The following is a 27729-nucleotide window of genomic DNA, read 5'->3' on the forward strand; positions in this document are numbered from 1 at the left end:
TTGTACAACTGTCTAAGATGAAAAATTATTTTGAAAAATTGAACATTCTACCTTGATGCAGTTCTGCCAGTCAGTTGTTTCTTTCCTCTTTTTGCTCTCGTCTGATCCTGGAGTTAAGGAACAGCTCCCAGGATTCTGGCCAACTGCACATGATAATATGATGATGTAATAAAATTTCCTCTCCATGGTCCATATGTGCTAAGACAGAGACTATGCAGATATGCCATATTTATAGGATAATGACAATATTTCCTAAAATAGTGCAATTTTTTACTGCTTGTGCTGGGCTCCAAGTCATTACCGCATCTTTCAAGCAGTACTTCCTTAACCTCGTGATTAGTAGGGTGAATGCAAGGAAGTACTGCAAAGAATTGCTAAAGATGAGAGTCATTTATACAAAAACTCCTTTTTTTTTCTGTTTACAAAGAGCGAATATGGCAGTCACATAATCTAGGGTTGACCTCAGATCAGCACGTGCAGAATGTCAGGGATATTCAGCCCTTCTACATGTACTCAAGCCCACTGGAAAGGCAGCTCTCAACAGGGCACTGCTGTCTGCCAGAAATGCAGTTGGGGAAAGGCTTGGCCTGGATCCCAAATGCAGGGTCGCAATCTTTCATATGGTGACAAGTTTGAGTCCTGGTTCACATCCCAGGATCTCCTGGGAAAAGGGAGTTCTGCTGCTGTCTCCAGTGCTGGTTCCTGTCAGCTGCTCTACAGTAGGTATGAAAACTGCGCAGCAAACAGAAAGAGTAGGCTGAGGATCTGGTGTGCAAATCTCTTCTGAGGGCTCAGCCATTCTGCATGGGCAGGCACAAAGCTGTCTCCAGACACATATTGTATAAACACCTTCAGTTCATAAAAAGGTGTAAGCAAATATCATCAGCTGTAACCTACCTCTAACCTTGAGCCCACCTCAGTGTGAAAAGTTGGACTGTGTGATCTAAAATCCCTTTGAGCATTATGTCTATGATTTTAAGAGTTGTGCCTTTCATACAACAGAAACTACTCTCTAAATGCTGGATTCTCCAGGGAGCTCCAACTCCCTTATGCTGCTTTAGGAAAGCAGAGCAATTAACTGCTTTAGCTTGCTTTATAGCTGCTTTGTGTCCCTGGGGCAGTGCAAAGGGCTTTGATGCATTTTCTCCTGCAAAGCCCAGGGCATGCTAATGGTAGGTGTAAGAATAGACCTTCTCACCTGGGACAGGGCAACAGAAACAATCATGCCCAGGAACTTTCCAGAGACCTCGAGCACAATGAAGGACACTGAGCTTAGCATTAGCTGAGGAAGAAGGAGTATACATTTTATGGAGTTTTCCAAATAATTTGCCAAAAGTCTCACTTCCAGCTAAGAATTGGTACAGAAAATGCTGCTGGATGTGCAAGAACTAGCACGTGTGTGGTTTAAGGGATAAGCTGTGGAAAAAACTATATCATCGGGAGCTAGATTTGGGATTTATATGCCCATTACAACTCCATGTTCCATGCTGTAATAATATTTGATTATCCCACCAGCCAGCAGCCCAAGATCATGAAAAGTTCATGCATAAGAAACATCTGTTTTATCATTCATGACAATAATTCAAAGAGCAGATAATTTACTCCAGCACTTTCTTCACCACATTTCTCCACAGGAACGCACAGTGGAAACAGCTATCCCTCAATAAGTACTTGCAGCTCCCAGGGGAGATGACACAAGAAATGCCAGAGTTGGTCTTGTTGGTGCAGATGTGTTGCCATTATGACTTTTTCTAGAGCAAAAGAGCAAAATTTTAAGAAAAGGTAGGAGAGGATTCATGAAGAGTGGTGTGAGTTTGAGACCATTTAATATCCTGTTTCTCTTCAAAATTCCCATGCCTCAGTTTTCAAGGAGAGTGTAAGAAAGAGACATCTATAACTGAATACAGAGGGTTGACATCTTTCTGTCATTTGATGGCACAACTCTTTGTTAGGCACCTGCTTCTCAATCCAGTGCAATACTGAGGTTTCTCTTTGCTCACAGAAGCTACAATCCTAGAATATTTATTCGGGTGGAAATGAGTTGTTAGAAGATCCTGGTTTCTCCCAGTCTCCAGCCTGGAGGTGAATCACAGTCTATGCTGGTATCGACTGCCAATTCCATGCATCAGACAGATGCTCAATGAGGATATTCAAGAGGTGAAAATTAGGTCAGTTTACTAAAGATGCCTATAAAAGAATTGGGGACATTGTAGGGACAAAATCACAAAAAGGCAAAGCACAAAACGAAACACAACTAACAAGGGAAAGATAGCAAAGAGCTTCCCATTAATATTTCAGCAGAAGGAAGAATATGAAGGAGGAAGCCAGTCCTTCACTTAGTGAGGGAGGAAAGCCAATAATGCCTGGAGGGCTGAAGTGGTTAATGCCTTTCACCTTTCAGCCTTCACTAAAATTGCAATGAGCCCGTAACTAACATGGTAATACCAGGGAGTGGGGAGGAGCTACTCAACTGACAGCAGGCAAAAGGCAGGCTAAAGGATTTCATTAAAAACACAGATTTTTTTGCTCTGGTTCAAATTGCAAAACTGGCTAGCTGCTCTCTTGAAGGATGTGTGAGCCCTAGGAGGGAGAGAAAAGGGCAGATATGGGTCTGATGTTCTGAAGGAAAGGGAAGAGCTAGGGAATTATCAACCAATCTGCATACTGTCAACACCTAGAACAACAATTGAAACAAGTAGAACAGACCATTTTGGAACACTCTGAAAATTTAATTATGATAAAAAGAATACCAGACTTGACAGATCTTGAGGGTATGGGAGACAGAGTATGTACTGTAGAAGAGGGTGAAGTTGCTGTGATGTGATTTCACCTTTACTGTAGGAGGCTTTTGCCACTATCTCACATGAAATTTGCTCAGGTGAGTTGGGAATTTAACCCAGATTCAGTCCTGTAGTGTGGATGGCTATCTGATAGGAGAGCTATCCTCAGCAGGGGTTTTCTGTGCTGCTCTCTTGTACTGGAGGAAAAGCTGGAGAGGGGCATTGGAATGTAGCCTGGGGTCTTTCAAAATATTTCTGTCTTGAACAGCAGGACACAGGGGCTACATCTGCTGATGGTGCAAGTCTAGGGTTGAAAATAAAAAATCCCACGGAAATCCTATGAAATAATTATTTCATAAGCGCATTCAGGACAACAGCAGGCATGGGGTTTCCTCAGGCTCCTCAGTTGTATCAACAACACTGACTTAGTTATTTTCTCCAAGGATGCATTAACAGGATTGACATGCATTTATCATATGAAAATTAACACGGGGAAAAAACAGAGATGGGGAGATTTAAGGCCCTGCAGGTTACTCATCCTGCCAGGGCATATCTGGGGGTAGCTGCTGATGCTGAAATTTTGTTGCTTTTGTCAACTATATTATCCCAGCAGATTTAAGTGGTGTTGCAGACATCCTCCCTGCTCCGCTGCAGTGGTGACCAGACTGGCTCCCCCAGATGTGAACAACAGGGTTGTGGTGTTCAGCTGAGGCCTGTTTTGGTTTGGCAGTCATTGACCTCAGAGGGAGCAACCACTGCAGTGGGAATAGGTGGCTTCCTGCAGAAACAGTCTAGGCCATGAAGAAGGAAGTGGGAAGTGAACTCTAGGAAGTATAAAGAGGGGTTGTCTGTCTAGTCCTAGTGCTAGCTGGTTTGGGACACTTCAAAGGAAAAGAGAGAAGGCTGCAGTTGATATATGTATGGTATCTTTAAACTCATTGAATTCTGCAATGAAAATCAAAGAAAAGATTTTTTTTTTTCCCAGTGTGCCTAAGAAACAGTGGACCTACACTGCAGCAAGAGAGATTTAAGGTAGAGATTGGGCTTAACTCTCTGAGGAGAGGGAAGGCTTGGAACAGGTCACTGCAGAGACAGTAGAGGGAAGGAGCTGTGCTCACCAGAGACAAGGTTAGACAAGCATCTGTCAACAAGAGTTTAGTTAATGCAGGTTGTGCCTTGAGGCAGAGGAGACATGAGAGGGACCCTTTAGTCTCTTCCAGCCCTCTGACTGTGAATCCCCTTGCCTCCCTCTCCTTCACATTTTTTCTCTTCATCTCCAGAGTCTACTTGCTAGAGGCTCAGGACCTTGGCCCTGCTCCCAGCCCACATCCTTCCCTGCTCCAAAAAAACTCCGGAGTCCTGAGGCAGGAGAGAGGGTGTGATGGCTCCCACCTGAGGAGGTCCCTTGCCAGGAGCTGTGCTCTCTCACGGGTACCCTCATGGAAGCCAGTCCTCTCCATCACCTATGTGGACCCTTTCCCTGGGCACGTTTCAAGGACCCTGACCCAGCACATGGTGAATAAATAATGCCAAGAGGTTTCTAACATGCAAAAGGTCTCCTAACTTGGCCACCTTACTTGTAAGCTCAGCAACTGCCTTAAGACTACCAAATGGGTCAGATATTTTTCTACCTGAGTTGCCTTTGGGAGGTAAGAGAAGATGAAGACAACAGTCCCCACTGTGCAAATAAAAGGGTGGTTTTCCTGGGGGAAAACAAACCAACCAACCAACCAAAACCAGACACCATGCTGGCCACAGTTTTGCTCCATGTGAGGACTACAGGTTTTACCCTCTGTATATTTTTCTGATGCTTAAACCCAGAGATAACCAGTGCAGCCTAAGAAGCACAGTGTTGTGGATCCCCTGTGAGGTTTCACACAGTGTCCCAAAATATATCTTCCTTGTCCGAATTACTTTTTGGAAGTCTGTCCTGGCTGAACATATGCAGCCCAGCAGTTCCTCAGGGACTCAACGGCTTTGGGTGAATTAAAGGGAGAAGGACCAAAGTCGTATTAAAGGGAAAGAACTGCCAGAATCTATTTTTTCACATGATGCAGAAAGAAAGCATTTGGTGGATCGAGGTAGAATCAACTGCTCCAACCTTTCCCTGAGCATGTGGGGTCAGTGCCTTGATCCACCTGTTCTTCTCCTTTTCCCTCAGGTTGAATTCAAGTCTATATTGTGTCTTCTGCTCCAAAAGGGTGACAGGAGAAGAGGAAGGAAAAATAAGTCCAGAGGGAAACAGTGATCACTGTGTGTGCTGCCCTCAGTCTAGGAGAAGGTGGAAAGTTTTATCACACTGGGCAGGGATGGAAAAAAGTAGAATTGATCACAAAGATCAGAGCTTAGGGCAGTGATCTGCTCTGGCACTCCAGGTGTGATACATCACCTCCTGCACCCTGTTTCCTTTCTTTGCATCGGGATTGTTGTTTTGTCAATGGTGTCCAAACGAAATTAGGAAACAGAGTCATAATGCTCTTAATTTTCTAAACCTGACATTGAATGGTAGCAGACATTGTGGTGAACACCTTCCAGGGCATGGAAAAGTAGTCTATTATCTTCATTATCATATTTTTTAAATTCTTCAATGCAATTGTCAATGGTAATAAAAATGTATATATTCTGAATGCTCCCCATATGTGAGACCTCCTTCTGCTGAGGAGGTCTAAAAGAGCTCATATCATCAATTTACTCACCTTCTTGAGGCAGAAATACTCTGTGTCTACTGGAAAGTGACTGTATCTTTGCACTTTGAAAGCATCCAGACAGGAATTTGGAACGGAATTAGTGTTTTACTTCCTAAGGTGGTAGTGTGAAAATGGATACCTTTGTTTTCAACTCTTTTGCTTTTATAACCAAGATCAAATTAACGACAAATATTGGCATGGGGTGGAAGAAGAGGAAGTGTAAAGTTCTGCTTGCAAGAAATAAAAAATAAAAATATGAGAACTTGAGAGCGTGTGGACTATGTGTGCCTAAAGTAGAAGTATTTTTGTGAGCACTACATCAATAAAGCCGCTTTCCCCACAGATTTGTGTCTGGTGGCTGACTGCAAACTCCAGCTGAAGCTGTTTTCCTGCAGTCTGAGTGGTCTCAGCTGTGTGGCTTCTCTGTCTCTAAGGGTGTGTGAGTAAACACCACTTTTCCCAAAGGTGTGATACTCCAGTGGCCTCTCTTATCTTCCTCGGTGCCTCCTTTCACAAAACAGGAATGCCATCATCAGTGAAATACCCAACTTTATATTATACACAAAATTTGACTTGGTTTTGCCCAAAAGGCTTAAAAATTACTGCAAAGGCACACAGACAGACAGACATGAACACGTACAAAGTGATTGCATAAGCTCCATTTCCCCAGAAAACAGACTGAAAGCAGCTCTGTTGAAAGGGAAACGTTTACTAACCAAATACCACAGGAAACTTTGAATAAAATGTTACCAGAGTTAGAATGCAGAATTTGGATACTTGGGCCATGGAGGGAAAATATTTGGTCCTCAAATATTTCATGTTTCAAACAGGTTTGATCTCTTGGGAATTTATTCATAACTTTTCTAAATATCCCACAAAGTTTCATTATTATTTTCTTGAATAAGAGAAAAGTATGATTTCTCTGCATTTACAACACTTGGGCTAGAAGAGCAGACCTGCTTTCCAAAAAAAAAAAAAAAACCAAGGACATCTCAGACAGGAGATGGTTCTGTTTCATAGACTTCATTTACTCCTTGTACATTTAAGGCAATTTCATGGGCTTGTTTGGTCGGGTTTTTTTCCCTACAAATATATGTGTAATCTAACCCAATCTTTGAAATTCACAGACATATCTACAGTTCTGGGAAGCCTCAGTGTGTGACTGAAAAGTTCAAATCTGAGTCTAGTCTTCTCTAGACTAGAATTTCCAGGAGAACAGAGGAGATTTCCCCTCTCATGTAGCCAATTCTATCCCAGAGACTGCAGAATGTTGCAGTGCTAGTAGAAATAAAAAGGGCCAGACTAATGTATAATTTTGCAATTCTGTGGTCACTGATCTAGTGAATAGAATTTCCAGCATGTGGACATTATCTGTAGTGGGTGACATCATTTTTTGGAGCACATAAAAAAAAAGACTTGTCCAGACCATGATATGAAGCTGACAAACCAAAGTGATCAGGCTGTGCCATTTCAGGAATGTGTGCAATATTTGTTTGTGTTCTTCATCCTTTCATAGTTTGTTAGCCAATATATTTACCTCTCTTTTAATGGGCATCAAAAAAAGCATGTGCAAGAGGTAAGCCCAAAGATTAATTCCTCCCCTGCACTTCCTGCATTTGTCCAAATAGTTGAATTAAAATTTATGAATAATGCATTGCACCCATGAATGCCACAAATCAATGCAACTCCAGGGACTTCACACTTAAACCAGCTGAGGCTCAGACTCAATATGTATTATTAAGCCAGCTTCTTTTATTGGTTAGTAAATACTATGTAAATATTTATTTCCAGAAGACTACTTTTCTACTGCAAGGAATTATTAAGAGTTTGTTCAAATTTCTGGCAGTTTCCTCATTGTTTATAGCCTGTTCATTTTGGTCATTAATTGTTCTTGGAGCTTGGTATCTTACTTGTATGATGGTTTTGTGGTTTTGTTTTTATGGGGTTTTTTTTTGGTGTGGTTTTTTTTCTTGGTTTGATTTTTTTTTTTTTCTTTTAATTATTGTTATTAATTTTTATTCAAAGTTTTATTTGAAAGCTTTAATTAAGAAATTGGTGGGGGTTTGAGTGCAGATATTAAGACAGACAATTATTCAGAAAAAACACTGGATACGCCAGGGTACTGTTGTTGTTGTTAAAAATGCCTGGTACTAGTTTAAAACCATCAGAGTATGTGTTCTGCCCACATAAATGTCCATCAGGAAATTATGAGAATTTAGGAATAGATGAACACAATAGTGAGGCCATTGCTTTTGAGAGCAATGAAGAAAATACAATATGTCACTGTCATCAGTAACTAAAAATCCAATATAACAGATTTGCAACCTGATATAAAGCTCTACAATCTTTTAAATGGGAAACTACCAAAAACAGTATTTTAATGACTTGTTTCTTAGCTACTGTCATTGATGCCTGTACAGTTTTGCTCACAGTGGAACAGCTCAGCTGCTGTCAGCCAGATTAGTACTGCTGAAATCAAGGGAGTCACACAGACTGACACCAGCTGAAGACCTGTCCTAATAAACCTGACTTTATTTATGGGAGATGAAACCACAGTCATGTCTCCTCAAAGGCAAGTCTCTCTCAAATGGTGGGAATAAATTGTTTTGTCTACATGAATAAATTAAATATTGAATGTTCCATTTTTCAGACTTGGCTGCCACCTCAACTAAATCAGTGGAGCTGATTTACACCAGCTCTTTGGAGAAATGACCAGCTGGTCCTGGAGTGCCGACAGTCAGGCTGGTTTACCTGGACCAGTTGATTTTCTGTTTATCAGCTGGGTGTGTGATCAGCCTCACAAATATTCTGGCATGAGGAGCTCATGCCACACAACATGGTGCATATGCACTCAGTAATGGAAACCTGGGCTGAGTAACATTCCAAGGGAAACCCCTTCATCTGGCATTTTCTAAAGGACTGAGGGAATTCAGTGCTGGATTTACCACCTTAGCTCCTGGAACCTTCTGCATCACTGTATCAGGGGGACACAAGGCTGAACAGGAGCAAAGAAGCTTTTGTCTCTCTAGCCACAATGTGATTCCTGTCCATCTTCTTCTTTGGGAAGATTCTGTAGACAGCAAAAGAGTGAGTCCTCCTGCAGTACTGCAGCTTCTTTCACTCAGGTGTCAGTTCTCATCTGCAAAAGCCAGCAGCTCTGAAAATGAGATATTCACCTGTGTTGGAGTGGGGCTGGCTGAGTGTTCAGATGCTTGATGTTATCAACAGTCAGCTAAAACAGAAGTTCTCATGCTCTCATTTCTAAAGCTTCTTTGATATTTCAAAGGCTGATGTAACTGTCCTTCCTGTCACCTAAGTAGTGACAATAACAACAATAATTGATGGTGCAGTTTGATTTCTGCACCTCGCTTTCCATTCCAGTATGTTCTTCCTGAATCCCAGCCTTCCTGCTGATGAAAAGGGCTGTCACCTTCATCACCCTGGCATGGAGAAAAGCAGAAGAAAAAGCAGTTTCTTGATAGGAAACTAACACAGCTACTTGTTTGGCTCATTTAAAAGTCAGATTCATGACGCAGCCTTTACCTTTTATGAGTCAGGAAAGTCCAAGGTGTTTTTTTTTTTCCTTGGACTTGTAGGCAGACTCTGATCTCACTTATTTACAAAGGAAATCAGCTACAGGCAAGGAGTTATTCCTGCCACACATTTGCAAGAGAAAATAGCACCCATCCTCCCTGAGCTCTCTTTTTGTTCTTAGTAGTCCCTGTGTTTTTTGGCTGGCTACAGCCTTCCGTAAAAGTGTCAGACACATCAAACAACATAAAATAAATCAAGCTATTTCCCAGTTTATTTGTTCTAAGAAGACTATAAAATGAAGTCAAATTGAGAAACCTGCTTATATGTTTGAGAGGCATAAGGGATGTATTGAGGAAGAAGTGATATTAAAGTGTTAGCCTGACAGAATCAGAGCTAGCTTGAACTGGGACATGCTGCCTGTTTCTTCTTCACTGTGGATGGCTGTAGAGTGATGGATAGTGGCATTCACAGATATAATGTCCACAGAAAGGGAAAGGTAAAGAGATAAAAATCATAAAACTATTAAATTCAAGGTCCAAAAATCCAATTCAACACAGAGAATTAAAAGCAATGTGGCTTCCTTCTTGTATTAAAGAGAAGAGTCAGCAGTGGTTTATGGAATCTTTGCATATTTATATGTTGAAAGAAGGGGCTGAATCCTCATCGGCCAAGCAGACATTGGCAGAGAGATGAAACCAGCAAACTCAGACTGAAATATGGCTCAAATGTTTAATAGTGAATGTAAGTGAACTCATCAAAACATTGAGTGTTTTTTCCATCATTTGAAGATCTTAAATTGAAGTCTTTGAATTAGACAGAGAAGCGTCTTTAGAGCCTCCATTTACTGGGGCCAGTACAAGGCTCCCCAGGATCAAGCTGGGGAGATACAGGATTGCAATGATCTCTTTTAGCATTGTCATCCTTAGAGGGACCTGAGAGCTCACAGAAGACCAGATTTGGGCTGCTCCTATCAAAGAGTTCAACAGGAGCTGAAATGTCCCTGTCATTTGGGATTTAGTGAAATAACCTTACACCCAGGCACACCTCAAAGTGCACCAGTGTGCCATATCCACACAGGGATCGCTATCAGAAAGGCTGCTCAGGCAGATGGATGTCTCAGCACCCCTGCCCTGAGGCTGCAGGCCCAGTCCTTGAGCCCTGTCTCGTCCAAGCTAAGACAGTGTCTGGTTTATGGTCACCACAGGACAGACTCTCACAACACAAGTGCGGTGGGCTGTGGAGCTTCAAACAGCCAGATGTCCACATCTACATGACTTCATCCTTGCTGACACACTTGACCACAGCATTTTCTAAGGAATTCGCCGAGGCAATGAAATATGCTAAGGAAATAATCAAAGAGAGTGAGATAACCGAATGTTTCTTGGGAAAAGACCCAAAACAACAGAATACCATTTTAATGTCATTTCTGAAGTGCTCTTTCCCTTGATGTTGTCATCTGGTACCACAGGAGCTTCGAAGTCTTGTTGCTCCTTTATTTGGAAAGTTATTTTTGCTAAACCTGCTATCATGGCTCCTTCATCTCCAAGCCAGCAATCACAATTTGTATGAAATATTAAATACTATCTATCAGATTTACATCTGATCCATTTACCCTAGGCTAACCCAACTAGCTTAATTTTTTTATTTAAAGGCCATTTTGCCTAGGACAGGGGAATGGCACTCTCAAAATACTCCTTTCACTTCAGAAAGTATCAGGTTTGGACCCAAATTCTGGCACTCAGTGGCATCCACATACAGATTATCATGACCTGGGTGACACCAAGAGAGCAGGGTTTATTTTAAGTTACTCAGCAGAGAAAGAAAATCCTTATGGCTGAGTATCAACAATGTACGAGGAAGGATGTGCTGGTGACAGAAGGGTGAGAGAGAACTATTGAAATAGAAAAAGCTGGAATGAACAGAGGAGGAAGTGAGGAAAAAGGGGTGGATATAGATGAGGGAGAATAGACACAGTCTTGGAGGAACCTGACAGAAAACACAGTCCTGAGCCTGGTCTTTAGGGTTGTGAGTCCTGGGAAGGGGCTGTGGTAGGGGTGAAGGTGCTGGAGGAGGAAGACAGTGCGTGGAACTTCCTTCAGTTTGCATTTAATTCCAGTTGAATTGTCTCCCAGAGACAGCTGTCTGTCCAGACTGTCACACAAATAATCTGAGCTTTTAGAGTCCCCTAATCCAGCTGGTGTAAAACCTTTAAATTGCCCATGTCTTGTCACACAGCATGAAGGGATAGAAGTTGTGACCAGAAGTTGTGTGTGACCAGAAGTTACTGGAGCAGATTCCTCACCCTCCCCACCCCACCCATCAGCCCCAGCCTTGAGCATTCAGCTGTGCCAGGTCTGGGGAGCAAACCCCACACAGCACCAGATCCCCAGGAGGGCTGGGATAGAATCATAGGATAGTTTGGGTAGGAAGGGACTTTAAAAATCAACTAGTTCCAACCCTCCTTCTATGGGCAAGGACATCTTCCTCTAGACCAGGTTGCTCAGAGCCCCATATAAGACCAGAGCCCCTGGTCTTGAACACTTCCAGGGACAAGGAATTCACAATTTCTCAGGACAACTCGTTCCAGTCTCTCACGATTCTCACAAGAATTTCTTCTTAATATCTAATCTAAATCTATCTTCTTTCAGCATAAAGCCATTCCTCCTTGTCCAATGACCACATGAAGACCAAAGGACCCTCCCCTGCTCTCTTGAAGCCCCTTTAGATCCTGAAAGATGCTATAAGGTCCTCTTGGTGCCTTCTCCAGGTTGAACAACTCCAATTCTCTCAGCCCTTCCTCACAGGAGAGATTCTCCATCCCTCTGACCACCTTAGTGGCCTCCTCTGGACTCACTCCAACTCAGCTCCATGTCCTTCTTATGTTGGATGGCTGCTTAGAGTGGGGGGCTGAGAGTGGCTCATCCCAACCCAACCTGGCACACCTGAATTCCAGGAGGCAACCAAAGCTGAGCAGAAGTTAAGGAAACATCTTAGTTCTAGTTTGGCCATCAGAGTGATTCACCCACCCATCACTGCCCAGCTTGTCACATCAAGCTGAAAGTTTTGCCTACTTTTAAATTTACCTTGACACTTATTTTAGCCCATGAATCAACTCTTTCTTGTGTTTAAGACCTCTGAAACTCTTTAACAGGATTTTCATTCCCTTTGCAAGTACTGATTTTCCTTATAATATTCTACTTCAGTTTAAGGATGAAAGAGACTTTAAATCCTTTCAAATTCAGATTTAGAATAGTTGGGGAAAATAGTATACCTGTGCCTAGGTAAAAGGGGAAAAATACATTATAGATGCCTCAGCTAAAATCAGGGTATACATTAGCAGGAATACAGGTGATCAGAGAGTTTGGGGTGGGGTTTGAGTTCAAGGTGGGGTTTTCACTGCCATGTACCTGGACAACATTTGTCATGCCCACTGCTGGCACAGGATAGAAGTATGACTGGGCCCAGGAGTATTGCACACTCCTAAACACTGAAATCATGGAAGGTATGTATGGCATGGCAGGGGACCATGTGATCCAGGGTTGCTCTGTAAAGAGGGGAGTCCCAAAGGAGTCAGCAGACTGCTTCCCACAGGGTGTGCCTGCAGGACAAATGTCCTTTTGCCCTTCAAATGAAGTCACTCTTTTAAAAAATCAAATAAATCAAACATCTGTGAATAATTGTATACGTGTCATGTCATTGAGTGTAACCAGTACAGCCAGATCAAACATTTCTTGCTGTACTAGCTACATTTCAAGAGTCTGAATGCCATGAGCAACATGAGGGATGAGCTTTGAGCTTTTTGGAGCTGTGCTAAAATCTCAGCATGTTGGACCCCGGCGCTGCAGCTTTCCCTTTAAGAGCCCTTTGGCTCACGGCAATGCACTGAAATGCAGGAGGTGGGACAACACCACACACAAAAATGAAGAAGTGAAGGCAGGAAAAGTTTCTCCAGAGGAAAAATGCAGGGCTTGTCCCTCATCGTGACGTCAGATCTGTCTTTAATAAAATCCCCAAAGAGCCAAGAGAAAAAGGCAGAGTGCCTAGGCTAGGTTGCCAGTTCAGGATTGCTCTGCATTCCCCAAAGTGGTGTTTTTATTCAAAACGGCTCTAAATCTGGGTTCAATCAAATGTATTTAATCCCGGCTTCCAGGGATGAGGTGGCTTTTGCCCTGGATTGTAGCAGCAAGCAGCATTTTGCAGGTGAGTTTGGAAACTGCCGGGGAGACCTGTCTTCTGCAAACACAATTGGGTTTAATGCAGGGTGGGCTGGGAGAGCCGAGTGCAATGTGTGTGGGAAGGTGGGCACTGGAAAGTTTTGGGGAGGTGTGAGAGCAGGAAAGGAAAGGTGAGCTGGGGGGAAAGGAAAGGAAAGGAAAGGAAAGGAAAGGAAAGGAAAGGAAAGGAAAGGAAAGGAAAGGAAAGGAAAGGAAAGGAAAGGAAAGGAAAGGAAAGGAAAGGAAAGGAAAGGAAAGGAAAGGAAAGGAAAGGAAAGGAAGCAGAAGTGTCTCAGAGTTGAGCTCTGCTCAGCATCCAGGTGGATCAGCACAGAAAACTGACAGGTTTTTTTCTTTGTATTGTTATTATTTGTACCGTGGGGCAAAAGAAGGATGAGGAGATCCCCCACTGCTGCCTGAAGCAGCACGGCTGAGGCTGTGAGGGGATCGGGCAGGAGGGGAAAGCGCGGCGGTGCCCAGGGGTGCCGGAACCGAGGCGGCCCCGGTGCCGGTACCGGAGCGGGGTGGGCGAAGCCGTGCCGGGAGCGGGGCCGGGACGGGAGCGGGGCCGGGACGGGAGCGGGGCCGTGCCGGGAGCGGGGCCGGGACGGGAGCGGGGCCGGGACGGGAGCGGGGCCGGGAGGTGCCGCCGGCTGCTCCCGCAGGTGGAGCCGCTCCCGCCGCTGCCTCGAGGCCGGAGAGGGAGGAGGGCTGCATCCCCCTCCCGGTCTCCTGGAGCTGCCTGCCCACGCAGCAGCAGCCGCTTTCCTCCTCCTCTTCTCTGGAAAAACCTGTCCGGGGAAGACGCTTCTTTCCCGAAGGTGCCGGAGTTTTTCTTTGCTTTTCCCGGTGCGTGGCCGCAGCTTGGGTGGAATTCCCGAGAGAGAGGGCTGGATTGAGAGCAGCCGTGGGAAGCGGTGAGGTCCGACGGAAGAAGCAGCGCCTATCCCCGGAGGGGGAGCGGTCCCCTGTCCCCCATCCCCGGAGCCAGCGCTGGACTCGGGGCTCAGGGAGCCGTGGGGATCCTGGCAGTGAGGGGGATGTTAGGGACCCGTTTGGGCTGCCCAGCTTAAAGTGGGGTGTTCCCTGAGGCAGACACGTGTAAGCTGTGTCTGAGCATCCCTTTGCTTGGAGCGGCGTGACATCAACCGCTCTGCACAGGGGATTTTGCGTGGCAGAGCTGCCGGCACCGGGGGCTGGCTCGTGTGTTGTGAGATACAGCCACGCTTTAAACCAGGAAAGCACCGCGTGGTGCGGCACAGCAGGCACACCTGTGTGACAGCAGATGGCACAGCGATAAGTCCTGCGTGGATGGCGAGATAGATTGATAACAAGGCCTCTTCTGGGAAATAAAACACAACACAAAACTGGCAACCAACAAACCGCACCTCTTGTGCTCCCGAGGGAAGCTGGTTCTTACCACAGCTGATTTTTGTTCAGCAAGAAAAAATTAAACAAAGGGAGCTGCCCCCCACCCCCCAAACACTGTCACTAGAGGAGATCTGTGTGAGCCTTGTAAATTGTACAGTGGTTGTCCTGGGTTCCCTTGGTATCAAAGATTTTTGTAAAAAACCTGCTGTGGCATGAAAATATGTGTGAGTGCATGCAGGCACATGCGTTTGTTGAGGGGGTAGGCAAGTGAATGCAATCCAGATATTTCTAGCAGCATGTTTGGTCTAAAGAGTATCTAAAAAGAGTTAAAACAGTATAAAAAATAGCCTAAAAAGTCTCCTGGGTCTCAACAGTTTCAGCTCAGACTCTCCATTGAACAGAGCAGGTGAAACTGCTCTCTGGAGCATTCCGGGACACTGTCACCTCCTGAACACGCCCATGGGGCTGGACCTTGGAAGGTTGTGCTTAGAAACTATTGAGTAGGGATAATTTCTCCCCAGTAATGAGCTGGCTTTCTGTGGGCTCTTTCCATGCCTGAACTGGGATGTTATGGGGGATTGGTAGGCTGGTGAAAAGCAGGTTCTGGTTTGTCATATATAAGGGAGTGAGGAAATAGGGATGAAAAGAGTGCAGAGCATGGATCAGTGAGAGGGGCTGGGGAGAGCATCTGAGAAGGAGTATCAGCCTGTGTAGTACTTAAAGGACTTTTGGGATCAGAGAAGGCTTAGTTTGGTCTGATTAAGGGTGATGTCTGAAGAAACAAGGAATATTGTAATTATTGTGGTATATTGTGAATATTTAGCTGGCATGGCTACCCTGCTTATGAGATACTTTGGTTAAGTCATGAGAGTCAGAACAGATGAGTCCTGGCAAAGCTCCAACACTGCCCCACCTCATCATCCATAGTTTTTGTCTTTGCTGGCATCATCACAACAGTGATAAAGACCTTTCCAACTCTGCAGTGACATCCATGGAATGGTAGCACCAGGAAGGTCACTGTACACACTTTGCAAAGCCCTGTGGGCTCCCTGGAGACATATTACTCTTCATGTATAGGAAGAACTATGGACAGAAAAGGATGTTCCACTGGGAAAGAAGAGGGTTGACTCTCTGGGTTAGATATAATATTGTTCCAGGGAGAAAGGCAGAGGAGATGATATGGGAAGGTCAGGCAGGGCATTTCTGAAGGCAGCTCTCAGGTTCTGCATCCCCTAGTACTGTTTGAAACTACAGGCAGTTACTGAGTGCTTAGAGTTTTATCAATAGGGGCTTTTTATTAGGACAAAACTGCACAGGTGATGGGCTTGTGAAGAAAAAAATAATTGAGCATAGCTGGAATTTCAGGCATAAGTTTTGAAAAATGTCCTGAAATACTTTTTTTTTAACACAGAAATAAGGACGGAGACCATGGGAGCCTAAGTCCCTTCAACCAGGCTGAGATTACTCAGTGCCTGAGTAATTTTTTCAGAAAGGACTTTAAAAGTGGATACATTGGCTCCTTTCAGTGTTGCACATTGAGGAGTCAGAGCCAGCATCTTCAGTCTCTAGTCCTGATGATTCAGAAGTGTGAGACCACTTGTTCAGAAAGGGCAAAATGTCCTAAACCAGGGTGAAGATTAACGAAATTATTCTGCACTTTGTAGAAAATTAGTAGAGAATAGGAACAGCATTGGGGCTCTCTAAAACATTTGAAGTGGAAGAATGGGTGATGTATGGAACTGAAAATCTAAAATAAAAAATAATAGGGTGAATGCAAACCTGCGGACTTCTCAAATAGAGAAAAAAACAAAGAATCAAGTTGTTCTTCATCACATCAACTAGTAGGCAGGTATTGATTTATTTGATGTGATGGCAGTCATGGTACACAAACACAAAGGTTTTGGCTTTGGTCGATGGGAGGGAAGAGAGAGATGGTCAAAGATGGTTTTATTTGGCACCATCTCCTTTGTGGGAACCTATTTCATGACATAGTATCTGATAATGACCCAGGCTCAGGGCTGCCTCAGGCTGTGTTAAGAACCACAATGTGTTGTTTTTCCTTCTTTTATGAGATTTATCTGTACAGATACAAAGCCAAGAATTTAATCTTTAAAATATTTGGATTTGTTAGTAGGAAAAAATTATTACATTTCCTTGGGCTCTTCCAGGAAAAAATACATTCTGACCAAACGTAAACAAAAAAACCCTAAACAAAGCAAAACAAAAACATAAAGAAAAGAAAAAGTGACATCTTTATTCTTGCCTGCAAAAATCCCATGCCTCTCCAGGGAGGGTGATCTGAGGTTTACCTGTTAAGTGCTTCTTAACAGAAGGTTCAAGGTTTGCACCATGGCTGATGGGGCACAGATAATCTCAGGCAGCACAGGATCAAAGCTGCTGTGCCTTGTCCCTCACACCTTCCCACCATTCCCTCTTGCTTGACAACATCTGGTTACCAGAGATACATTGGATACACTTCTCTGTAGAAGGGCTCTTACCCTATACTTCCATAAATTGTAGATGTCAATTAAAATTGCTCTGGTTATAGCAGCTGAAGATTCAGCTATGAAAATTATCATCTTGAGGCTTGAAGCTGGCAGACACAGCTCCCATGGGTATGGCTGCATCGTGCATAGGGCCTTCCCAAAGCTGATCTTTCATTTGGCAGTCCCCCCTCACACATCCACTTGCAGAATGAGATCATGGCTAAGGCAACATCCTGAAGGTAGCACTGAATGTTCTTCACACAGATCAGAGGCCCACACCCAAGTCTGTTTCTGATGAAGATGCTTCCTATGTACACACACACACACACACACACACACATGCAGACACACAGAGTTTCTGCTGAGAGAAGCAGGACCTGATGCGTTTTCTTCATAATTTCTCTTCTTCCAATTTCTCCTGAATTTGCTTTGGTAGTGTGAAACAATCTCTTTTCCAGCATCAGAGCTGGGGATAGGAATTGGCTTCCTCACCCTCCTCACAGTTGTGCCACTGCCTGTTTATGTCCCCTGGGGCAGGTCCTGTCCCCATTCCACACTGCAGCTGTCCTGCCTTCAGGAAAAGACATTAGTTATAAGTGGTAGCTATGGCTTTTAGCAAAAGTGTGAGATTTATATGATCATTCTGTATGTCTGTCCTTTCAAAGAGTCATACACATTTAGTTTCTCCTACCTTCCCCAGGTGCTATGGTCAAAATTTTCAGAAGTCCTCCATACACCCACATGGGACATTTCTTTTCTTTCTTCAGAAGCTCTGGGCTCCCATGTTGGGATGTTAAGAGTTGCTTTAGCATCTTACCAGGGCTCAGCTTACTGAGAACTGCTCTTTTTGGATGTCTCAGTGTCCCAGAGGGGTCTTGAGCATTCCTGTCTGGACAGCCCTGGCTCTCATGCATGAGTGGAATTGAATCTGTTTATAAACCCAAGAAATAATGTCGTGTATGTGAACCTTGGCAGCTGTGGCCTGGCAAAAGCTGGACACCCACAGCTTCAGCTGAAGATACATTTGTGTATTGAACCTGACAGTGTCTCATGTTGTGGCCCAGAAAACAGGGCGAGGTTTCCTCAGTCTTTCAGATTTGTCAATAGGAGGTTTGGGTAGGTACCCTGGATGAGCTTGTTCCTCTTGCTTCCCCCTTTGTTCTCTACTAATATAGTTCAAGCATCCTCATTCTTATTGTCCTTGTCTTAAAAGCACAATTTTCCCTTTCTGTTGAGTAGATACACTGACTGGTAACTGCTAACTTGGCAGTGATAGGACCAAAGAAAATATATCCATTTGTTTCCTTTCTGTGTTCTGATGTCCATCAGGAATTTGGACCCAGTTTCTTGGACTGGTCTTCCAGCACCCAATTTCCCCATCATTCCCTCTCCATGTGTTGTGCCACCCAGGTTTTGCTGCATCCTGAGGTGTCTTCAGCTTCCCATTGCTGCAGGTTGGCAGGAGACTGCAGATCTGATTTTTATGGATATGTTGCAGGGTCAAGGGGCTCTCACTGCTGCTTTAGCAGCTCTGTGCAGGTATTCTCCAGTGCTGCTCTGAGTTTCCTTAGCTGTGAGTGAGGATCATGGGTTCTCTTGCAGCCTGGTGGTCTCCCAGCTTTGGGATGCACCTCTGCTGGTGTTCTGTTATTTATTGCATCCGTACTGAACCCTCATGTGTGTTCTGGCATCCTGGGTGATGCTTCTGGAGTCCTTTTAATCCCTTGTATCTTCTCATAGACTGCTGCTGGGCTTTGTAATCCTTGCGTCTGGGCTAGGTGTAGGAAAGGGAAAAAAGACATTTTTACCTCTGTGGGTGCCAACCACTGGCTCTGGCCCACAAGTAAATACTCTTGTGGATGGGGAAGGAAAGGAGAGCCTGTAGGCTGAAACAGCTGTGGAAGAAGATAGCACTTAAGCTGAGCTTTGCAGCACAACTTGAGTAATGAATTTCTAATACTTGGGTTGGTAATGCATTCCAGGACTGTGTGGTCATTTCAGTTCCTCTTCTCTTTCTCAACAGCTCCCACGTTGTTCTTTTGTTTTATTAGTCTGGGTCTGTCATTCCACTTAACCTATAAAGCAAACAAGAGATGAGCACGTTGGAAAGCCAAATTTCACAAAATCCAGGATGGCAAGCAGTGAGCCCAAAAGGAAACCTGAGATGTATTTGCAGAAATAATTGTGGGCTCATCTACAGAGGGCTATGAGTCACCTGGATCCTGATGTTGCTGGACATCTGCACAGTTAAGTCTTTGCTGTCATGGAGCGATTCTGGCGCTGCAAAAGGACCTTATCCTAACAGCTTGTCTTGCAAATTCACAGAATTTTCTAGAAAAAATGTCTCATGCTTGGCAATGGGAGGACACAGAAAGATCCCTTGGTCCAGCGTTTTGTTGACACTCAGATGTATAGAACACACAACACCTGGAGTGCTTTGGCTGCTTTTATACCTTTTGCTTAGAGCTGAAACAAACTCCTCCTACTAATCTTAAAGCACACTTGGCCTCTCCCTTCCAAACATTTTGAAATAATCTCCAGTGAAAGACTTCCAGGTAGAAACGATGGGTTGGTTTTATTATTACATGTCTAGCATGCAGCTGTGTAGCTTGACTCAGTTGGTATTTACATTAGATTCAGAAACATGTAAATATCATGTGTAGCCATAGAATTATAGGATGGTTTGGGTTGGAAGGGGCTTTTGAAGATCATACTGTCCAACCCACTTGTAACGAGCAGGGGCATCTTCAACTCAACCCAGCTGCTCAGAGCCATCCAACCTGACCTTCAGTGTTTTCAGGGATGGAGCATCCACCACTTTTCTGGGTAACCAGTGCTGGTGTTTCCCTTGCAAAAATCTTCCTTATGTCTAATCCAAACTGGCCCTCCTTCAGTTTAAAACCATTACCCCTTGCACCTTTGCAGTATCCATTTATAAGGAAAAGAACACAGTAAAGTCAGGAGTAGTAACCTACTTTGTAGTTCTGTACAATACCTGACAGAAAATCAGCTAAATGCCACCAGGAACAGTGCAGCTAGCTTTGACCAAAATTGCTCTGAATGACTCACAGACTATTGTTATTAAACATTTCTTTTCTATTTTCATTAGAAGGTAGCAATATTTTATAGCTGCATGTGAAGTGTTGCACTTCCCCTTTTCTAGAATCTGTAAATGCAACTCACACTTTAATTTCTGAGTGGCTTAAAAGTTTTGAATTGTTCTATGCTCTACCAGTTTTCCAGACTACCATCCTGCTTTTCTTTTTGTTGTTTTCTTACTGAAGCTTTTTGAGTAACAAGTGATGGCAGGATGGGTGGGGGGGGTTGTTTTTTTCTCTTGCTGAAATTTCCTCTTCTCCACACATATATCCTTAACCCGTGAAAAGAAGAATATAGAGAAAGAAATGGAGCATGGCTTTGCTGAAACACAGTTTGATGCCTTTTGGGGACAACACCAATCACCCAATGCAATGACTCCTAACTTGTTTTATCCATGTAGGGACCAGCCTTTTGCACTGGGTGGACAATAATATACCAGGGCTCTGCAGGGAGACTGGGAACTTCCCTAGAAAGTGCCATGACTATCCTATAGTATCTCCTGGCTGTGCTCTACACCCCTGTGCCATTATCACTGCCATGCCTGATGTGTCCTTGGCATTCTCACAGCTGTGGGTACACGAGGTCCTTCTGTATCTGAGGTTTTTGGGCTTGCAGATCCTTCTTTCTGTTTTTTTCACCAGTATATTCCTGGATGTATGTGATGACCAAGCAGGCTATAGCTCACATTTAAGATCACCAACTTGTATCAGCTGTGACAGAGGGAACTCTCTGTATCTGGGCTGATAGGCAGGCAAAGATGTCGAAATCCATGCGGGGAGAATTAAGTTCTCCTCTGAATGGCTGGCACATGCTCCTGGCTGCCCCCAGGCTACCAGTTCCCTGTGTTTAGAGTAACAGCTGGGTCGTTTTAGCCATTTAGCAAGGAAGGACCAAACCACAGAAACTGCAGCCAGTGCTAAGAATCTGCAAGTGGACTACACTATAAAACTCTTTGGTTACATTTTAATGAGAGGAAAAAAAAGGGTGGATAAAAATAATTAGGAAAATATCCAGGTTCCATTAACTATTTCAGCCATTCAGCAGGTGATTTGTTGATAAGTACTGCTGGCAATATTTCCTGCTGGACCTTGGACTTACAGGGCTGGATCATACCCACAGCATCAGTGTGGGGGCTGATAAACATTGATGTAAGAGAATCAGGGCAAATTCAGTTGGCTCCTTTCTCTGAGTTTTATTTCCACATTTGACCCTAGTAGTTAAATATAAAATGGCATCCCTGCTATTTAACACTGCAGTTCATTTATGAAGACTGTTCATTATTAATTTTCACTGTTTTAGTAGAGTCCCAAGGGTACATTTTTAAAATTACATTTATTCGAACATTTGTATGAAATGAACATACAGCGCAGCAACCTCTGAGCCTGACAAAAGGGTCATAGGTAGTGGAATTCTGGAGGTTGCTTGACTTATACACCCAGATTTTGCATCAAGACCTGTGCTAGTTTTGCTCAGTGCACTGGGGTTCCCCACAGGGGCAGTGTGATCCTGCTCATGAAGGCTGGTGAATTCCTGGCTCACCAAAGCTGCCTGGGTGTGGGTGAGCTCTGGGGTTTGTAGTGGAACAATGCATTACATGCCTAGTTTCAGGCTCAGATAAGTTGCTTCATCTTTTTTAAGATGATATACAATATGCTTATTTCTGTGTGTTTTACATATGTGTGTATATATATAAAAATACACATATGTATATACCCACCCCCCTTGTATTTTTTTTGATTGTGTCAGTTTTTCCATACGTATCATACAGAGAGTCTGCTTGCACTTGAGGAGATGTTTGTGCCATATTTTTGATTGTTTCTCCCTGTCCCAGCTATATTAAAATGCTTGCCTGAGTATCATCTGGGAGGCTGGAGTGTTTGATTAGAGAAGTAAATGGATATTACAGCAGCAAAGTTGAGATTCCTTTAAAACCTCTGCATCCTCGATAACTGTAACATTTTATAGAGCAATTATTAAATAATTGAATTTGTTTCATTCCCATGTGACTATATGACTATAAAGGGGTTGATCTTGGTTTCCTTGTTCAGCCTCTAACACACAGGAGAAACTTCCTTAGAGAAACTGCCTCTGCAGTGGGAGCTGAGAGAGGATATAAATATCCTGGCTTAACACCTCCCTCCCCCTCCCCATACGCTTCTCAAATGTGGTTTTTCTGGTACAAATGGTGTCTGCGGAGCAGCCTTGGCCCAGGGGGATGCTCGGGAGAAGCAGGGTTCTGTGCAGGGCTGCCGGGGAGCACCATTTGTACACCAACACTGCCCTCGCGTGTCGGGGATGTGGGAGACCAAATGTCAGTAACCACATAATTAGCAATTCATCTTTATCCTCCGAGGGGCCAACCGCACAGCTGGTGCCCTCCTCCATGGGTGGAAGCAGCAGCGTTAACTGTTTAACGGCTGAGATGTTGCCACTTTCCAGGTGGAGTTGTTTGGGATGGGGAAGTGGCAGCAATACCCCCGCCTGAGCAAGGTTGTATTTTGTTTTGCTTTGTTTTGTTCTGTGTTTTGCCATTCGTAGTGTCAGCAGGTCTCTGGATCACAAACGGGAATTTTGTCGACTGCTTGGTTTAGCCTGGGCCCCAGCAGTATCACAGGTGCCTGCAAACAAGAGGGATTCATGTGTGAAAGACCCACTTCATCACAGATCCATCAAGCTATAAACTGCTGATCACCAAGGATGTGTGGGATTTGAAGGTGTTGGAGAGATGAACAAGTTCTACCCTTTTGCAGGCATCAGGTGCATGTGAGGGTTGAAACCCAAACGCTCAGAAAGTGGCTTTGCTGAGCTGAGAGCACCTGAGAGGCAGCTCAGTGGAACAATTTCTTTTTTGCATGCAGTAAGAACTCAATGACTTGGTTTATTAGCTGTGTTTAGGAGGAGGGATCATGGTATGGTTACAGTGTAGGAACAAGAAATCTAAGTGCTATTTCTGGCTCTGCCACAGACATCCTGTCTGCCTTTGGGACAGTCACTTCACCTCTGGGGCCCCAGATTAATACAGAATTATTTAATAATATCACCCTCATGAAAGTTGCTTCGTTCCACCATGAGTAATCCCTCTTAGAAACAGAATGTGACACACTCTTCTAGCTCGTGCAAGTGACACATGTGCATTCCCAGTTGGAGAGCTGATACCTTTAAGTATACCAGCTTTCATATTTAATTCTTGCATCAGTTTTTTAGGTTCATTCTCTGGCATCTCTTTTTGCATCAGTTTTTTAGGTTCATTCTCTGGCATCTCTTTCTACCAAAGCCCTGAATTTCAATTCTGTTTCCACTGACCTTGGGACCCAGGGGATTAATTCTCTGGCTAAATTCATTCTTTTTCTATACTTATAATTTTACTCCTTTTCTTTTTTTGTTAATGAATTTGTGCCAGGAAGTGTTCTCTTTTCCGTACTTGTAGTTTCCACTGTATTTAATTCAAAAGCTATGGTTTTGCCTCCAAAGTCTTGTAAAAGTCAAGGCCTCTCTCTATTTTCTTTCTTCCCCATTTGCAATGTGTCAGCTTTTGTTAGGGGTGGTAGGGAAGGTACAGCTGCTTTTTGGGGCTTTCTGTTGTGTGTTAAAAGAGGATCTGATCTTCAAGCATATCTGGACTAAAGTCTGGAGAGCAGAGCCCAGGCTGGCTCAAGAGCTGGCTCTGACTTCTTCTAAGCCCCCTCATTCCCACTGCACAAATTTGCTCTTTTTGCTTTTTCCGGGCCAGGTCTTCAGGAACAGCCTGTTCTCCCTGTTCAGGGACTCATAACCCCCCTTCCTTCTCTTTCATAGTACATGGGACAAGATGCTGCCCGTAGCCATCACTCTGCTGGCTGCTCCTCCACAGCAGTTCTCACTAAAAAAATTAAAAATATCTCTTAGAAAAATTGTTTGGATCAACCCATCAGCCAAGCCTCACATGGGAGACTTATCTGGGTGATCTCTCCAAGCTCCCTTTGGCTCTCTCTCCCTGCTGGCTTCTCATCCCTGATGCTCTGCTCAGCTGCTGCTCTGGGCAGCCAAAACGTGGCTGAGAGAACCCCGTGGTGTTCTGTCAGCACCGAGGACTCGCTGCTTCCCAGGGCCTCAGTGTGGGGCTGCCAGGGCAGATGAACCCCAATTAGTGACCTCGGGGCCTGGGCACCCACAGCCCCAGGTGGCCTCACCTTGGCATGGGGCTCCAGGGTAGGATTCAGAACTGTGTCACAGTGCAATGGCCCTGTGAGCTGACACGAGGGCTTAACTGGCTCTATCCAAGCCTTGCACGCCAAATATTCTCAGCCAAATGCTGCTGATTTTCAGAAAAGGAAAGAATTCTTTTCCTAGCCATGAGCTAGCAGCCAAGAGAAGGAACTTTCCTGTGCCAGGTCTGTGGAATTTTAAATGTGAGCTCTATGGAAATCCAGACCAACACGGACTAAATGTGGAGAAATTGCCCATACAAAGTAAGGTAACTTTACAAATCTGAGAGAACATCAAGGTGAAAATTTTGAATCTGAATTCAAGGTTTTCTTTAAAGAATGCTATCAAGTAGCCAAACTATTAAAAAGAGATTTCCCTTAAACCAGAGCTGCAGAGACAATCACAGAACATCTGTTGATGGGAACTTCCTCATGAACCCCAGTTCAGAGCTGAGGAAATACTGTTTTGGAACATAACCATTCTTTTATTCTCTTCTCACAAATGTTGAATATATCTTTCTGAGATATTTGAATAGTCGTCATTCTAAATGATCTTAATATTATAAACATACCTGCTACCTCCTGGCAGTTCCCCTGGATTTTCAGCCTCTGCCTGTGGAAACCCCCAGTGCTTTTTGGTATTTTTTTAATCTCATAAAATTTTATGACCATCTCATTTCCTTTTAATGCTATTAAAGTGTAAATTATGCACATGCCCTACAGGTTTTGCTCTTTTTTTTTTTTTTGTCAATCTATGTGGATTATTTGGTGATGTTAAAATCTATGGCATGAAATGATAGATCAACATTGACCCTGAGTTGGGTAATTACCTGAAACAAAAAACACCCCAAACAAACAGGATATGGATTTAAGTCCCTCTTAACGATTGAAAATAAGGTTAAAATGTAGCAGAGTGAATGTAAAACCCAGGCATCCTCTCTTCACAGCTACTACCAAGCAGGTAGTATTTGTTTTCTCTTCTGAATAGGGGTGTTAATGTTTGTGGGCTCTGTGAACATGGGGTGTGAGAACCTGGTCCTTAAAGGTCAGCCTCTCAACCACATTGCAGTTTGTAGTGGACTTGAAATTATTAGTTCTTGACTTACAGAATGAGTGTATTTGGAAAAATAAAATGTTGTTCTTTCTCATTTTGCATCAGTCTCTTTGTCACAGGTTGGCTTGCTTGTGTGTCTGTGGTTTGTTTTTTCTAGTAAAAGAGATTGAGTAGGAAGGATACTCCAAGTGCTGTGTAACAAAATTCAGTTTTTATACTCACCTTCTGATAAAAATGCAAATGCACTTCCTGCCATTTTTGTAGAGTTCGGATGAACTGTATCAGAAATGGGAGTGGGGGGAGAGGAGGTAGAGGAAAAGTCCTTTTGTATCACAATTATAATGCTGAATTCAACTGTTTTCTTGGAAAGCTAATGGGAGCTCTGTGTAGGGTCAGGAACCTGAGACAGATCCACACCAATGTTCAAACATCTCTTTGTTTTTCTCTATTTTGTGTCTGAATTCATATTGAAACCAGTGAGACTCAGACATTCCTCTGAGGCTGGGAGCTTGGCTAAAGGAACTGAGAAATAGGAAATTGAAATTATAACTTCTTAAGGCTATTCAACCATGGAGAGTAGGGGAGGTAGGAGAAAAGTGGCCTGGACACCAGGCAAAATGTGGGGGTGTATGTTGAGAGATGGACAGTCACAGAGGCCTGGCCCACAGCGCTTTGGCTGCTTCTGGCTCAGCTCGACCTAAGGGCCTGTCAGTCATCCTCATGTCAGTAAATTCCCATCATGTGAGACTTTCTCGAGCCTTGAATAGGCTTTATGTCTTCATGGTGGGCTGGAAAGTGGATGCTACTGCTGGTAAGTGCTGTGCCAGCACACAGGAAGCTGTCATCTCTCTGTCCTTTTTAGCTGCAGAGTTTGCACACTTGAGGTCTTTCTTTTTTGTGTTAAATCTCCACTGTTAATCTCCTTGGTTGGTTTGAGAAAGAAAAGGACAAGTTTAAAAATGCACTTCTGACTCCAGATTGCAGCTTCCTGTTGATGCAGCTGTGTTTCCTACTGGATGGCTCTGTAAACAGACAGTTTAACCCTTCAATCTTGCAGTTATGTTGCTTCAGCATCACCAGTTTCTCTCCTTAAAGAAAATTTCCTCCCTTATCTGTCCAGAGAATCCTTTTATTTCTCCTTCTTCTTTTTGCACATCCCACACATTGCACATCCTGCTGTGGCTTAACACTTCATTCAAAAGGAACAGGATTTCCTCTTGCTGCTGGTGAAAACCCTTCTGTCCTTCACAATCCCCACTTTGTCATATTGTATTTGTGGAGGGGAAAATAATTGCACCTTCTAAGTTTAAGCCACAGTAATTGAAATCATTAAATTCCCTGGCAAGAGCACCAGCAGAAAACCAATGTATCAGAATTCTGTAAAGAGGATTTTTAGTGCATGAGATGAGAAAGTGTCCAGCAGACTTCAGGTTGGGATAAATTACATACCAGGAGTATTTCAGCCCTTCATACCAGAACAAAATCCTCAGCTGTGTCTGTTTTCATTCTGGGTCTGTGCACTATTTAATAGATGTCATTGGTGGTATCACACCCTATTTAATTGATGCTGCTGGTGGTATCACACCCTTTGGCGAGGACCTGGTTGCATCTGGCTGTGCCATCCTGAGTGAAACCTCTCTTCAACTGGACCTACAAGCATATCCAGCCTGAGGAATATGGTATCTGCCAGGTCATTGTTCCCCTTAATGTGAAAAAAATTGAGAAACCCTTTTTTTCTAAAGTAGATGTCTTGAAGGTGTTCAGCTGTGGTGTTCCACAATATTTGAACTCTTCCAGACACATCTGAAAGTCATATTCAGAAAAATTCATATGCTAAAAGCTGAATACAGACTTTTCTGTCGGTGAGTGGATAGAAATTTGTTCTTCCCAGGCACAGCACGAACAAAGCCCTGGGCTTCTAGCCCTTGTAGCACCTCTGGGTTTCCTGCCTCTCCCCATCCATACTGATGTCTTCATAGGGGAACTCTTGGGATCTCCCTTGCCCTCATTCATTGCCATCTCCCTGGGGGCTGCATGTTCCTCCATGGTCTGGGCAGCTCACAATCTTCAGAGCAAGAAGCAAGTTCCTTGTAGCAAAAGAATTGTTAACCACTCCTGCTCTGCAGACACAGAGAGGCTAAAAGCTGAGCTCAAATGACAAAGCCATGCCTAGTTTTCCAATCTAGAGTTTATGTTCTCTACCTTTGGCTGCATTAAAATCAGTCATTTTATGCAGAGTTGTCAAGTGTCCTGTGAGGTCAGTGCAATGATCCCCTCTACTGTCAGCAGAGAGGGGCCCACGGTTTGCACCCAGCAGCTG

The 27729-nt window shown here is 43.9% G+C and overlaps 1 protein-coding gene across 1 annotated transcript in view; it reads left to right on the forward strand.

The window, feature by feature from the left end:
- Positions 1–12803: 12803 nt before the first annotated feature.
- CCN4 (cellular communication network factor 4) overlaps positions 12804–27729 on the forward strand; it is a 34964-nt gene continuing 20038 nt past the window's right edge. Inside the window, exon 1 of the mRNA XM_069005514.1 lies at positions 12804–13201. Within this exon, the coding sequence (XP_068861615.1) occupies positions 13154–13201 (48 nt within the window). The 5' untranslated portion in view covers positions 12804–13153. The remainder of the gene's footprint in view (positions 13202–27729) is intronic.

This window comes from Aphelocoma coerulescens, chromosome 2 (genome assembly GCF_041296385.1).
Source record: "Aphelocoma coerulescens isolate FSJ_1873_10779 chromosome 2, UR_Acoe_1.0, whole genome shotgun sequence".
In the NCBI taxonomy this organism is placed as follows: Eukaryota; Metazoa; Chordata; class Aves; order Passeriformes; family Corvidae; genus Aphelocoma; species Aphelocoma coerulescens.